The 14,643-nt window shown below is 45.3% G+C and overlaps 2 protein-coding genes across 2 annotated transcripts; one reads left to right on the plus strand and one right to left on the minus strand.

The window, feature by feature from the left end:
• Positions 1-3,354: 3,354 nt before the first annotated feature.
• On the plus strand, positions 3,355-5,022 carry LOC137817452 (uncharacterized). Its single transcript, XM_068620742.1, has one exon. The coding sequence runs from the start codon at positions 3,355-3,357 to the stop codon at positions 5,020-5,022; it is 1,668 nt and encodes a 555-aa protein (XP_068476843.1).
• A 1,595-nt stretch (positions 5,023-6,617) lies between these two features.
• On the minus strand, positions 6,618-9,294 carry LOC137817453 (uncharacterized). The gene is made up of 3 exons (XM_068620743.1): positions 8,671-9,294; positions 7,023-8,006; positions 6,618-6,695 (listed from the first exon to the last, which is right to left on the minus strand). Exons 1-3 carry the CDS (start codon positions 9,292-9,294, stop codon positions 6,618-6,620), a joined length of 1,686 nt encoding a protein of 561 aa, XP_068476844.1.
• Between the last annotated feature and the right edge of the window lie 5,349 nt (positions 9,295-14,643).

Consider the following 14,643-nt stretch of genomic DNA (forward strand, 5'->3'; position numbering starts at 1 on the left):
ACCGGATCACAAGGCCCCCAGTCTCGAGCTGTGAACTCGTTCTCAGCGAAGAGACTAAGTGGTCGCGCCCTCGGTCCACGTGGCAAGTGGGGCCACATCACGTGCCACCTCACGTGTTGCCTTTTGACGTTATGACTTCCTCCCTTAATCTCGCGACACGTGGACGCATCAACGGTCAGCGTGGAGTGTCGCTAATGCTTCCCTTATTCAAATAGGCGCACGCCTTCACTGTTTCATTATCTTCTTCAATACTCCAACTCTCAGACTTACTTCAAATCTCCTCTCTGCGCGCCCAACTTTCTCCAACTGCTCTTGATCATATAGAATTCCTAGGGTTTGTTGTGAGTTGTAAAGGGGTCCATGTAGACAAAACAAAGGTGGTGGCCATTCAAAATTGGCCTACACCGAAATCTTTGAATGAGGTCCGAAGTTTTCATGGACTTGCTTCTTTCTATAGAAGATTTGTCCCAAACTTTGGTACCATTGCCGCACCACTCAATGACATAGTGAAAAAGGATGCGGTCTTTCATTGGGGAGAAGCACAACAAAATGCTTTTGACACTTTGAAAGAAAAATTGACTAATGCTCCCATCTCGGCCCTTCCTAATTTCACTAAGACATTTGAGATTGAGTGTGATGCTTCAAGCATAGGTATTGGGGCTGTTCTCCTTCAAGAGGGCCACCCCATAGCCTATTTTAGTGAGAAATTGAAGGGAAGTCATCTCAATTATTCCACCTATGATAAGGAATTATATGCACTTGTTAGGGCTTTGTTTACATGGCAACACTATCTTTTTCCCAAAGAGTTTGTGATACATAGTGATCATGAATCTCTTAAATATTTGAAAAGCCAAAACAAACTTAACAAGAGGCATGCTAAGTGGGTGGAATTCATTGAGCAATTTCCTTATGTGATCAAACACAAGCAAGGCAAAATAAATATTGTGGCGGATGCTCTTTCTAGAAGATACACCTTGCTAAATATTTTAACCTCTCAATATCTAGGTTTTGATCACATTAAGGAACTTTATCATGATGACCTTGATTTTTCTCTCATCTATCAAGAGTGTCTTAAGGGAGGACACAAAGACTTTTTTATTCAAGATGGTTTTCTTTTTAAAGGAAAACGTCTTTGTGTTCCTCAATGCTCTATTAGATTATCTCTTGTTAGAAAAGCTCATGAGGGGGGTTTAATGGGACATTTTGGGGTTGCTAAAACTTTGGATGTGTTGCATGAACATTTCTTTTGGCCACATATGCATAAACATGTTCATAGTTTGTGTGATAAATGCATAGCTTGCCGCAAAGCTAAGTCTAAAATGCATAACTACCCCATGTTGAGTTTGCATATAATCGTGTAGTAAATTCTACCACCTCACATTCTCCTTTTGAGGTGGTCTATGGGTTTAATCCCCTAACACCTCTTGATCTTCTTCCTATTCCCCTTTTTGGAGATGTCTTGTGCAAAGATGGTGATGAAAAGGCTTCTTTTGTGAAAACTTTGCATAAAGACATCAAGAAGAGAATTGAGAAGAAGGTTGGCAAGTATGCTGAACTTGCTAATAAAAGGAGAAAAGCATTGTTGTTTGATGAAGGCGATTGGGTTTGGCTTCACTTGAGGAAGGATCGTTTTCCTACTCAAAGGAAGTCCAAACTAATGCCTCGAGGGGATGGACCTTTCCAACTCCTCAAAAGGATTAATGACAATGCTTATGAGTTAGATATGCCTGATACATTCTTAGGTAGTCATACTTTTAATGTCAGCGATCTAACTCTTTTTTTTGTAGGTCTCCAGAATTCGTGGTCGAATTCTCTCCAACTTGGGGAGTATGATGGAGATCAAGCTCAAGAGGACATGGAGGCCAATCAACAAGATCAAGAAGAGGTAGAGGCACAAATAGAGGACGCCCATGGAGGTCAAAGCCCACCTCAAAGGATTACAAGAAGCATGTTCAAAGCTTTAGGAGCTAGGGGACATTTATTTTCTCTTTTTGTAATTTCTTTAGTTGAAGGTGCTTAGAGGGAAACATTAGAAACCTCTTTTGTTATAGCATCTTTTAGGCTTTAGTTAGGAGCTTTAGGAGGGGGGGTGTATTAGTAGATAGGTGTAGGAGTAGAATAGGAGGTGCCAAAGTGAAGGAAGGGATCACACCTTCCTCATGCATAGGTTTAGGCGCCGGTTTTGAGTAAGTTTAGGAGGGAATTTTGAATTCTCTTAGCTTTGATTTTCAGCACCTTAGGCTATAAATAGAGGTGCTCTCCTTGTATTTTTCATATTTGAATTTATCTAAAGAAACTATACTCAAAATTGGAGTGAGCATTGGAGAGCTTTTGAGCCTTCTTCTCTAGTCTTATCTTGAAGGACCATGTGTACCGTCCCGTATCCGAGCGTTGACAAAGTCCAGGTCAAAGTCAACGCCTGGAGTCAAAGTCAACACAAGGCGTCGCCTAGGTGGAGAGACGCCAAGTGCCAGCATCGCCAAGAGGAAGCGTCGCCGAGGCAAGGCGTCACCTAGGTGAAGGCGTCGCCCAACCAGGGCGTCGCCAAGATCAAATATCATTAAGTCAAGGCAATCACAGTGCGGCTCCTCGATACCCATGGGTAGGAAAGACCATGGAGGGAGCGACGCCGTGGGAAGGCCCCAAACCCTGGATAACCAGGGAACAGTAATAAAGAGGAGAGAGAGGTGGCTTCAAGGCCATAGTAACAACACCAGTGTAGGGCAGCCTGACTCGCGAAGTACCCCTGCCGCCCCAGAGACGCCTTTGGGACAGATACGACTCAAGAGGAAGGTCACGCCCAGGGTAGCCGGGTGCAGGGTACAAGAGGAAGGCAGATACGCTCTCAAAGTGAGTGACTAGATGATTGGGGGCATAAGTTGGCGCCCAAAAAGTCACCCCTAGCGCAGTAGCACTCCCAGGCCGGAGGACTCACACGTAGAAACGTCCCCAGATGGGCAGAAACGCCCCCAGATGGGGTCATGGCGTCGTGAGGCCCTCCACGTGTACGACAGCCAGGTCAGAATAGAAACACCCTTTAGTCAGGTGCCAGGTAATAAAAGTCATTCAATACAGTTTCTGTTTCGAGCGTTCAGGTACTATAATGGCTACCTGAGCGATATAAAACATTCTCCAAACGGCCGCTAGGGTGCCCTTTTGTCCTCTTTTTGCAGGAATCCGCAGGTAACCAGTGGGAAGGAGTCCCTAGCTGACGATTGAGGTCGCGCACGAAGACGTCCCAGTCAACCGGACGGAACATTTGGCACCCACCGTGGGGCCGATATAAAACATTGGTCCCATCGCAAGTTCGAGAAGTCTATCAAGTCACGATCACGTTTGAGGAAACAGTGAAGAATGGCCACCACTAGACGAGGTACCGCACGCGCTGCGGGGGAAGAAATGTCCATGCAGCAGGTCCTGGAGATAATGCGGGGGCTGCAGGATGATATGGCGGATTCGAAGATAGAGCAAGAGCGCATGCAGGCGGATCTTAACGCCTCGCATGTGAGAAACGACGAACTCCGTCGTGTGAATGAGGAGTTGCGTCGGAGTCTGAGGGACCATCAGGTGCAGCGCGAGAACGAAGAGGTGGAGCATCTCACTCCACCTAGGGAGTTCTCTACTCCCTTCTCGCAGGAGATCCTGGACGCTCTGATCCCCAACACCTTCGCAGGGCCTAAGGCGATTTTCACTGGGATTGAGGACCCAAAGGCGCATCTCACGGCATTCCACACACAAATGGTGTTAGTGGGCGGTTCTGACGCCGCAAGGTGCAAGCTTTTCATGAGTACTTTGACAGGAATGGCCATGGATTGGTTTATCAGCCTTCCTAGCGGCCATATCACCTCGTTCCAACAGCTGTCCCAGTTGTTTAGAGTGCAATACCTGGCGAACACGGTCCCGCCGCCGGTATCTTACGATCTGTTTGATGTGAAGCAATACCAAGGGGAAAGTTTGAAGGAGTATATCAACCGGTTCGGGTCCCAAGTGGTGAAGGTGGGCACGACGGAGGAGCCCATGATTGTGTATGCCTTTAGGAAAGGCGTGTGCCCTGGTCCTTTTTGCGAATCTATTATTCGCAGCCGACCAAGGACTTTTGCTGAAATACGGCGTCGGGCGGTGGAGCATATCGCCTCCGAAGGAGAGGTGTGCGAGAAGCGCACCAGCGTGGCACCTTCGCGCCCGAGAGCGGTAACGCGGGCTCAGCCCGTCAGGGTCAATGAGACCACGACGGGGAGGAAAAAGCCAGAGGGGAGACGCCCTTATGAGAACAGGAAACCCCAGCCCAGGGGTCCAGCAGGTGGGGATCGCCCAGTTAGAGAGAGGACGAGACCGGCGAGGTACAGTTTTGTGGTGGATTTGAAGGACCTGATCGCCGTGCCTAATATAGCTGAGAGGCTAAGGCGACCGGCGAAAACTGACAAGGTGTTAGGGCCACGGAAAGACTCCTGGTGCGAGTTCCACGAGGCTTTCGGTCATCACATTGACAACTGCCTCTCGTTGGGTTATCAGCTTGATGAGCTGGTGAAGAGCGGGTTTCTGAAGGATTACGTCGCAGAACCCGCCGCGACCGCCGCCCTGCCGGCGCCAACAGAGGAGCAAGCACACGAGATGCCTGTGCTTGGCGTGGTCCATACCATTGCTGGAGGTTTTTCCGGCGGGGGACCCACCGCCTCCCAGCGGAAGAAATACGCGAGGGGGGTCAATTCAATCGAAGAGAGAATCTCAGGTGAGCCATGGGAGTCGGATCTCGTGTTCACGAGAGGAGATCTCCGAGATGTGGTACCCCACGACAACGACCCCGTTGTCATCTCAGTCGTCACTGCCGGAAGAAAGGTGCATAGGGTTCTGGTCGATCAGGGAAGTTCAGTAGACGTCATGTTCCTGTCAACATTCAACAAGCTGCGATTGTCCCCTGACCTTCTGAGGCCCTACACAGGAAAACCATCCTCGCCTCTCTCACCCAGTACAAAGGAAAACCATCCAGAGCGGTGGGAACGAGGTCAGTGCAGCAAATCTTGAAGAACCGGCCTTTCCACCCGGTGAATGAGTTTTGGAAGGGGGTTAGGAGAACTCTCCCAAGAACGTTGCTGAGAGTTACCCAGAGGTTGTGCCTTTCCCTCTTCACCTCAAAGAAGTGAAGAAAGAGGTCAACCGAGGGTGCACAACCCAGAAACCCGAAGAGGATGTCAAAGGCTTTGACAAAGGCCCAGCTGTTGGGGTATAACTGGGCCGGAGCGGCATTGATCTCCGTCAGCAGTTCCTTCTCGAACCGGGAGAAGGGCAGGCGCACGCCGGTGGTCTTGAAAACCACCTGGTAAAAGTAGAAAAAGGGGACCCCTTCGTTGGCTCGATCGTCTCCACATACTGGCTCCCCTAGAGTGCAAGGGAGCACAGCAATGTCGTCATCATGCCTCCACGCGAAGGCACGGTGATCATAGGAACATGAATCCCCTTTGTGTTCCCTTATGGCCCTGGTGGCGAGTAAGCATGAGCATTCGTCGAGAAGCTCACTCGAAGCCCAAGGGTACAGGTCCTTGGGATTGACCCTGGGGGAAGTAGCATGAGAGGACATTCTTTAACAAGATCAGGGATTGTCAAAGGCGTATGGCCCGCCGGTAACGCAAGAGTCGAGCGATGGGAGCGAACGCTGGAAGAACCCTTCGTGAGAAGAGAAAGGGTGCAAGAAGAAAGGGTGCAAGAAGAGAGAGTGTAAGTAGGTTACGAAGAGTGAAGAAATGATGAGAACAATTTCAGAGTTTGAAGAGTTAAATAAAGCGGTTAGAGCGCCAAACGACGCAAGTAGAAGTATTGCAGTTAGAGCATTAAACGACGCGAATGGATGCACCGCACGATCGTGCCACGTGGCAGAAGATGAAAGGATGGCCCTTGCACCGCTGGCTAAACTCAGAAAACGTCGTATCGACAGAATACCCAGTGGTACGATGCGTCGTCGAAAGTGGGTCAGGGGCACAGTAGGAGTCAGGACTCAGTCGAATGACTGAACGTCCCATCAGCCATACAAGAAGCGCCACGTGGAAGGCACCGGCGAAACCTCGAGCTCTTCGCTGTCCTCAGGAGGCGACCAGGGCCAGGGTCAAAGTCAATGCCAAGGTAAAGACGACGCCAGCATGAGACGACCGAGGCGTCGCCAGGAAGGACGCAAAGGGCAACGCCAGCGTGAGACGTTGCGGGCGTCGGCAAACCAAGTTAGCGGCGTCGCCTCCCCGATACCCACAAGTAGGAAAGACTGTGGAGGGAGACGAAGTCGAAGAAAGCAGAGCTAGTTAGCGGCGTCGCCTCCCCGATGCCCACAGGTAGGAAAGACTATGGAGGGAGACAAGATCGCCAAGCGCCAGCGAATCACTGGCAGGGTTGTTCCCCAAGACCTGGGGGAAATAAAGGCCCTTGAGGGAACGCCCCCCCCCTCCCCCCGGAGCACCCGACGTTTCAGACACCCGGGACGATACGACGCTGCTGTAGCAGGCCTCTCCTTAGGCGTGGGCGCCGGGCACTAAGAACCAGGGAGCGGATCGCTTTGGTGTTGGAGACACCCCGTGGACGATACGGCCCCGATAGACGAGCCTCTCCACGGGCGTAAGCATCGACGCGTGACCTTAAACAGGTATAATACAAGCAAAACAGCCGAAGCACGCGAAGGCAAAAAATGAAAGTAAGATCGCACAGGCAGAATTCTATATCGCGAAGGTACGAAAGTAATCATACAAAAACCCAGAGTTGTAACAAGCGTGCAGACAGTTCAAAGAATTACAAGTTTAACAGAGAGAGTAAAAAACAAAGGTAAAGTGTAAAAGGAGTAAAGGCTTGAAAGGTAAAGGTGGCGGGTGAGAGACAGCGATTCAGTCATCCAAGTCCATAGGCACGACCTTCCCGTCGACGACATGGTATGTGGGGTCGCAGTTTGAAATATTGATGCCAGGGTTCTCGCCGGACGCCTGAGTCAGAGCCTCTTGGAAGCCCTCTTCAAACGCGCCCGCCATCTCCCCAGTCAATTCTTGGACCTCCCCCTCTAGTTCCGCAACCCTAGAGTCCTTAGATATCAATTGCTTCTCCAGCAATTCCTTCTCCACGCGGAGCTTGTTAGCCTCTGCTTGGAGAAGGCTCAAGGCTTCAACCTTCGCAGCCAAGGCGTCCTCTCTCTCACCTAGCTTCTGCCTCCAAGCAGCATCCAGCTCTTCAAGTTTTCTTCGCTGCACTTCGGAGGCAAGAGCCGCCTCTTGGAGGCCAATGTTTTGGATTTGGTAGGAGGTGAGCTGGGCTAGTTGATCGGCATGCGCCTGTTCCAGTTCTCGCGCGTACGCCTCAGCCCCCTCCCTACCCTCGTGGGCCAGTTTTAGCAAAGATTGGGAAGCTTCCTCCTTGAGCCCCCAGTTTTGTTTCTCCTCCTTCAACGCCCCCACCTCTTGTCTCAGCTTGCGGAGAGCCTCCCTCCCTTTGATAGCGTTTCGAGCCTGGGTGCGCCACTTGAGTGCCACCGCCAGAAATGCCCCCATATAATAAGGCATGCCTCCCCCCTTTTGAGGATCAATTGGCGACATTCCTTCGATGAAACCCTGCGTCAACTCCCTATGGACGGGGCGAGGAATTCGGGGTTTGCGGGAAGTCAAAGCAGGGACTGGTGCAGGAGGGGCGGAGCCCGAGGCCTCAGCTGCGTCACGATGCAACGGCGAGAGCGCGGGAACCGAGTCAATCCTTTCTTCTCGTTCCTCGTGGGCTGGTGGAGGTGCAGGTGATGTGGCACTTGGAGGATCGTCCCTGAGAGAGCTCCCACCACCGGGAGACGCGGCTGACGAGGCAGGAAGGCCTGTAGCCCTCCTCTTATGGGAAACCAGGGCAGGGCCCGAGTCTCCGCTATCAGAGTCTATCACCAGCACCCTTTTTCCCTTTTTCGCGCTTCTTCTTGGTTTGACTTCATGACAATCACCCTGCCACTGAGATCCGGCAGCTTCATCTTCATGTGGCGCGTGGAGGCTACTGCTCTCAGCCTATTCAACGTCGGTCTCCCCAACAGGATGTTGTAAGCCGAATTGGCGTTTACAACTAACTACCGAATGCTTTCAGTACGGGAGGCCGCCCCATCTGTGAATGTCGTCCTCAACTCCAAGTAGCCACGTACTTCCACCTGATTGTCAGCAAACCCGTACAAGCACCCGGTGTAGGGCCTCAAAAGGTCGGGAGACAACCGTAGCTTGTTGAAGGTTGACTAGAACATAACATCTGCAGAACTTCCCTGGTCGACTAGCACCCTGTGCACCTTTCTTCCTGCTGTGACAACCGAAATGACCACGGGGTCATTGTCGTGTGGGAAGACATCTCGCAGATCCGCCCTCGTGAACACGAGGTCTGACTCCTACGGGTCCCCTGAGATCTTGTCGTCGATCGAATTTACTCCCCTCGCATATTTCTTGCGTTGGGATGCAGTGGGTCCCCCTCCCGAAAAACCACCAGAAATCGTGTGGACTTCGCCATGGACCGGCATCTCATGCGCTTGGTACTCCGCTGGTTCTGGCAGGGCCACGGTCGTTGTGGGTTCAGCGAGATAATCCTTTAAGAACCCGCTTTTCACTAACTCAGCGATAGGCAGTTGTTGATGTGGTGACCGAAAGCTTCGTGGAACTCACACCAAGAGTCCTTGCGAGGTCCTAACACCTTGTCAGTCTTCACAGGTCGCCTCAACCTTTCAGCTATGTTAGGTACGGCGATCAGGTCCTTCAACTCCACTACGAAGTCGTACCTTGCTGGTCTGGCCCTTTCTCTTGCCGGACGATTTCCTCCCGCTTGACCCCTGGGTTGGGGTTTTCTCGCCTCGTAGGGGCGTCTCCCTTCCTGATTCTTCCTTCCCGTTGTGGTCTCATTGACCCTGACGGGTTCAGCCCGTGTCTGTGCTCTCGGGTGTGTGGGTACAACACTCGTGCGCTTCTCGCACACCTCTCCCTCAGAGGCGATATGCTCTACTGCGCGATGCCTTATTTCGGCGAAGGTCCTGGGGCGATTGCGAATGATTGATTCCCAAAAAGGGCCAGGACATACGCCTTTCCTGAACGCGTACACGATCATGGGCTCCTCCGTAGTGCCGACCTTCACCACTTGAGCCCCGAAACGGTTGATGTACTCCTTCAGAGTCTCGCCCTGATATTGTTTCACATCGAACAGATCATACGAAATGGGTGGCGGGGCTCGGTTCGCTAGATGTTGCTCCCTGAATAACTGCGACAGCTGTTGGAAAGAAGTGACATGGCCATCAGGAAGGCTGATGAACCAGTCCATGGCCATTCCTGTCAGGGTGCTCATGAAGAGCTTGCATCTTACGGCATCGGAGTCGCCTACCAACATCATCTGAGTATGGAACGCATTGAGATGTGTGATAAGTGTCTAATTTCAGTAATATTTCATATTAAAATATAGGCACTTATGAGGATTTATTGCTAATTTACATATAAAATAATCCCTAATTTATGAATTTATACCTTTTTACATTTTTTATGATCTTTATTTGAATAAGAGTATTTTATTCCCAAATTTGGTGTTAATTGCAGATTTCTAAGGAAGATTGAAGATTTGGATTAAAGATGAATGATTTGAGCTAAAAAGATAAAGATAGAAGGTCCCAGAATGGAAAAAGATGCAAAGAAAGATTGAGCCTTTTTTATGTTTTATCATTTAGCCTAGCACGACACAATAAACAACCTAACCCTAGAAAACTAGGATAAATAGAGGGCTAGAGGCTCAACCTTAGGGTGCCAGATTGAGAGGAAAACACCATAGAGTGAATTGTAACCCAATTGGGAGAATGGAGGGTGATAGAAGTATGCGTGGCTAATTCTACCCTTTGGGATTGGGAGTAATCTGCTCAAACTCTTATGTATTGAGGTGATATTTTATATATTAATATTCAGTTCTTGATTGATTATTGGTATTGTTGTTTTACTTTTAATTTTCCGTGACAAATTGAGAATCTTACATCTGATTGGGAGGTATTTTTAGGGTTCAGACCTAAACAACAATACTTAACATATTTGAGTGCTAGGAATAGACTAACAATTATATGTTGTTCATTCATCTCAAAGCCAAAGTTAGTCAATCAGGTGTGATTTTTGTGGAGGTGTTCATCCTAATGGTCACTGTTTTTATAGAACAATTCACCTGAAGTTGAGGATCCATCCGTGCTTGAAAGAATGAATAAAGTTGAAGACGCTCTGACAAAGATTGTGAGCGCGCAGGACAATATTGTGAGAGCGCAGGACAATAGCATGGCCATGATTAGGAGTATAGAGATCCAGATGGAACAGTTGAACAAACAAATTGCACAAATTGCAGAGGAACAAAGTGGCCAGTTTTCAGTCAATAGGCAAACCAATTCAAAAGAGCATTGCGATAATGTAGTGGCTGAAAAAGAAGAAAAAGATGAGACAGAGGGGAAGAGAGATGAGAGATGAGAAAGAGAGAAGTGAGGAGGAAAATATAAAGAAGAAAAGTGAAAATAAGGAGAGAGGAGTTTTTGAACAAGATTTATCATATCCTCATTCTTCTTCAAAAAGAGAGAAGGAAAGAAAATTCTTTGATAAATTGCTCCCTAAAAATTATTTTGCAGGAAATTTGAAGCAAGATTCAACATTTGAAAGATTTCGAAAGAATAGGAGCTATATTGAAGAAAAAAATATAGAGCTGGAGGATAGATAAAATGTCATTATTCAAAAAGGCTTGCCTAAAAAATTCAAGGACCCAGGGAGTTTTAACCTTCCCGTGTCTATAGGTGCTTTATTAGTAGCCAATGCTTTATTGGATTTGGGAGCAAGCGTAAATATAATTCCTTTGGCAATGCTGAAGAAAATAGGTGATTTGGAGATTAAACCCACCAAGATGACTTTAAAGTTAGCTGATCAAGTAACCAAGTATCCATATGGTGTGGATGAAGATGTTCTCGTCAAGGTGAATAAATTCACATTCCCTGTGGATTTTGTTGTGATGGACATGAAAGAAGATGAGGAGGTTCCCTTGATACTTGGAAGACCCTTTATGAAGACTGCTAGAATCATAGTTGATGTCGACAAAGGAGAACTTCAAGTTAGAACTGAAGATGAGGAGGTAACTTTAAATCTTTTTAATGGTCTTAAAAATTTTAATGCAGGGGAAGAATGTGTACAGAAGGATGGATCACAGAGATATTCCACCTTCAAATAAACAGGCGTCAAGCTAGATGACGTTAAACGAGCGCTTACTGGGAGACAACCCAGTCCACATTTTAGTTTTATGTTGTTACCTTTGTTTATTTTATTTTTCAAAAAAAAAAAAAAAAATCTTGTATGCCTCCTAATCATTTTGCAGGTTATGTATTTTGACCTGAGGACAGGTTCTATTAGTCAAAGGGGGCAGATCCAGCAAATGAAGCAAGACTATAGATAAAGATTTTAACAAAAAGCTGGATGACTTCTTAAGAAGAGAGAATTGAGCAAAAATATGGTTCTATCTATCTAATTCTCTTTTCTTTTCAATTATTTAAATTTTATTTTCTGTTTAGTTTTTATTTATTTTATTTTATTTTTCGGTTATTTTGTTTTTTGTTTCTTTGTTTTTTTTAGTTTGTTTTAATTGCTTATTTTGTATTTTGAATAAATTTGTTGTTTTTGTTAGTTTTAGGTTTTGAATTATCTTTCTTGAATAAATTTTCAGTTTTAATTTGTTTGCTTTCTAGTTTATTTTTCTCAAATAAAAAAGAACTAGAATATTAATTTTGAATTGTGGAAAAAAGAATTTGTGTTTAGATATTAAACAGTGAGATGAATTAGACATAGGTTAGAAAAGAAAATATGATTGGATCCCTATTCAAATGTAGTTAAAATTATGATACATGAAAATTTAACAGGATGATTGATTAGGACAAATAATGACAAGACAAAAAAGGAATGAGACCATTTAAACCAAGTGAGTGTGTGAACCTTAAACAGTTTTGAGAGTTTTACTGATGAATTGACAGTTGTGGTTGCTTAATTTTTATTTTTGTTGCATCATAAAAGAGCATGAAGATGATTGAGGCATTTGTTTGTGTTAATTAGGAGCCAGGGCCAAAAAGCCAACCTTTATATTAGAATTCCATTTTTTGTTATATCCCCTTTGGGCTAAGAAATTTTTTGTTAATATTGCACCTTAACCTTTATTGATATAATTTTCTACCCTTTAGCATGTCTAAGGAAGGAGAACATAGATGCAATACATATAGAAAAGGAAATGGTTGGTTCTGATTTTGAAAGTTCAAAAAGTTGAAAATAGGAAGAATATTTTCCTATTATTGAAAAAAAAAACAGAAACAGAAGAAGAAAAAGAAATAAAAAAAATAAAGAAAGAGAAAAAAATTTCATGAATATCATGAAAAGAAAGAAAATAAGGAAAAAGGTGGCATCGAAAGAAAGTGGTAATTAGATAACATATATGTTCTCTATAATTGAATTGTAGGTATGTTCTTCTTCTTTAAGATGTGCATTTTGTTATCTAAGAAAAACCAATATTTTTTGGAAGCCCAGCCTCATTACAACCCTGTAAAAGACCTCAAGATTCATGTTTCTAATATGTTTGTGATTTGAAGATGAAATGAAAAGCAACTGTGATTTGTTATGATTCAGTGAAAATAGAGAGAAACACTTACCGTGAGCATATGAGAAGATATTCCTTGATGAATTTTCATTTATTTGTTTTGATTTGATCCTGGAAATTGATTGTGTCTATAATTTTCTATATTTGAATTTGGAAGCATCATAAGTTTCTAATTTGATCTGTTGTTTAGTGAATTAAGCTGTTTGATATTTAAATTCAAATATATTCATTTACTTTGCTTGAGGACAAGCAAGATTCTAAGTTCGGGAGAGTGATAAGTGTCTAATTTCAGTAATATTTCATATTAAAATATAGGCACTTATGAGGATTTATTGCTAATTTACATATAAAATAATCCCTAATTTATGAATTTATACCTTTTTACATTTTTTATGATCTTTATTTGAATAAGAGTATTTTATTCCCAAATTTGGTGTTAATTGCAGATTTCTAAGGAAGATTGAAGATTTGGATTAAAGATGAATGATTTGAGCTAAAAAAATAAAGAGAGAAGGTCCCAGAATGGAAAAAGATGCAAAAAAAGATTGGGCCTTTTTTATGTTTTATCATTTAGCCTAGCACGACACATTAAACAACCTAACCCTAGAAAACTAGGATAAATAGAGGGCTAGAGGCTCAACTTTAGGGTGCCAGATTGAGAGGAAAACACCATAGAGTGAATTGTAACCCAATTGGGAGAATGGAGGGTGATAGAAGTATGCATGGCTAATTCTACCCTTTGGGATTGAGAGTAATCTGCTCAAACTCTTATGTATTGAGGTGATATTTTATATATTAATATTCAGTTCTTTATTGATTATTGGTATTGTTGTTTTACTTTTAATTTTCCGTGACAAATTGAGAATCTTAAATTTGACCGGGAGGTATTTTTAGGGTTCGGACCTAAACAACAATACTTAACATATTTGAGTGCTAGGAATAGACTTGAAATGTTAATTGCTATTAAATGTCTGAGCTTCGTTCTAAGTTGTTCTTATAATTATGCGAGGGATCGATAGTTAGGGACATTCTTAAGGATTTTATATGCGAGGAATCGATATAAATGATTTTTATACGGGTATCAATTTCAATCAAAGAACTTAATATTGACATGCTAATCAAAATACTTGAGAGTGAGAGAGATGAAACTAATCCTTATTTTTCCAATTGAAACAACTAATTCTTTGTTTGTTTTCTTATTGATCAGTGCCAACACAATTAATTCAAAACTCTTTTAATTGTTCTGTTTTTATATTTAGCGATTATTGTACTCGATAATTCACTGTTCCTTGTGGGATCGATATCCGTCCTTAGGGACAATTATTACTTTTGACAAACGTGGTGCACTTGCCGTAAAAAGTCATCAATGTGCTTCGGAATCCTCCATCCCTGTGATGATCACCTTGGGCCCCGCGAAGGTGTTGGGGACCAACGCCTCCAGTATCACTTGCGAGAATGGCGTGGAAAACTCCCTCGGGGGGGTGAGACGTTCAGTCTCATCTGAGTCGCGCTGCCCTTGGTTGTGGCGCAAACCACGACGCAATTCCTCTTTTGTGCGATGGAGCTCTTCATTTCTCACCTGAGAGGCCACAAGATCCGCTTGCATGCGTTCTTGCTCCGCCCTTGACTCTGCCATTTCCTCCTGCAGCCCCTGCATCATGGCCATGACCTGCTGCATGGTCATTTCCTCACTCGCTGCGCGCGTTGGACCTTGTCTCGTGGCCCTCATTCTTTACCCTTTTCTCTAAACTTCTCCTGTTGTTATGGTAGCTCTGATAAACTCTCTAGAATTGTTGTGGTGGGACTGATGTTTTAAATCGGGCCCCACGGTGGGCACCAAATGTTCCTACCGGTTGACCTGGGAACGTCTTTCTGTGCAACCTTGCCCGTCTGCTAGGTCACCCCTTCTGGTAATCTGCGAACACCTGCAAAGAAGTGAACAAATGGGCGCCCTAGCGGCCGTTTGCACTCCGACGCTCAAGTCAGCTGACAAGAAACACCAAAACTCAGCACCTTCGTCTCAAAGCACCGTCA

This window comes from Phaseolus vulgaris, unplaced genomic scaffold (genome assembly GCF_000499845.2).
Source record: "Phaseolus vulgaris cultivar G19833 unplaced genomic scaffold, P. vulgaris v2.0 scaffold_69, whole genome shotgun sequence".
In the NCBI taxonomy this organism is placed as follows: Eukaryota; Viridiplantae; Streptophyta; class Magnoliopsida; order Fabales; family Fabaceae; genus Phaseolus; species Phaseolus vulgaris.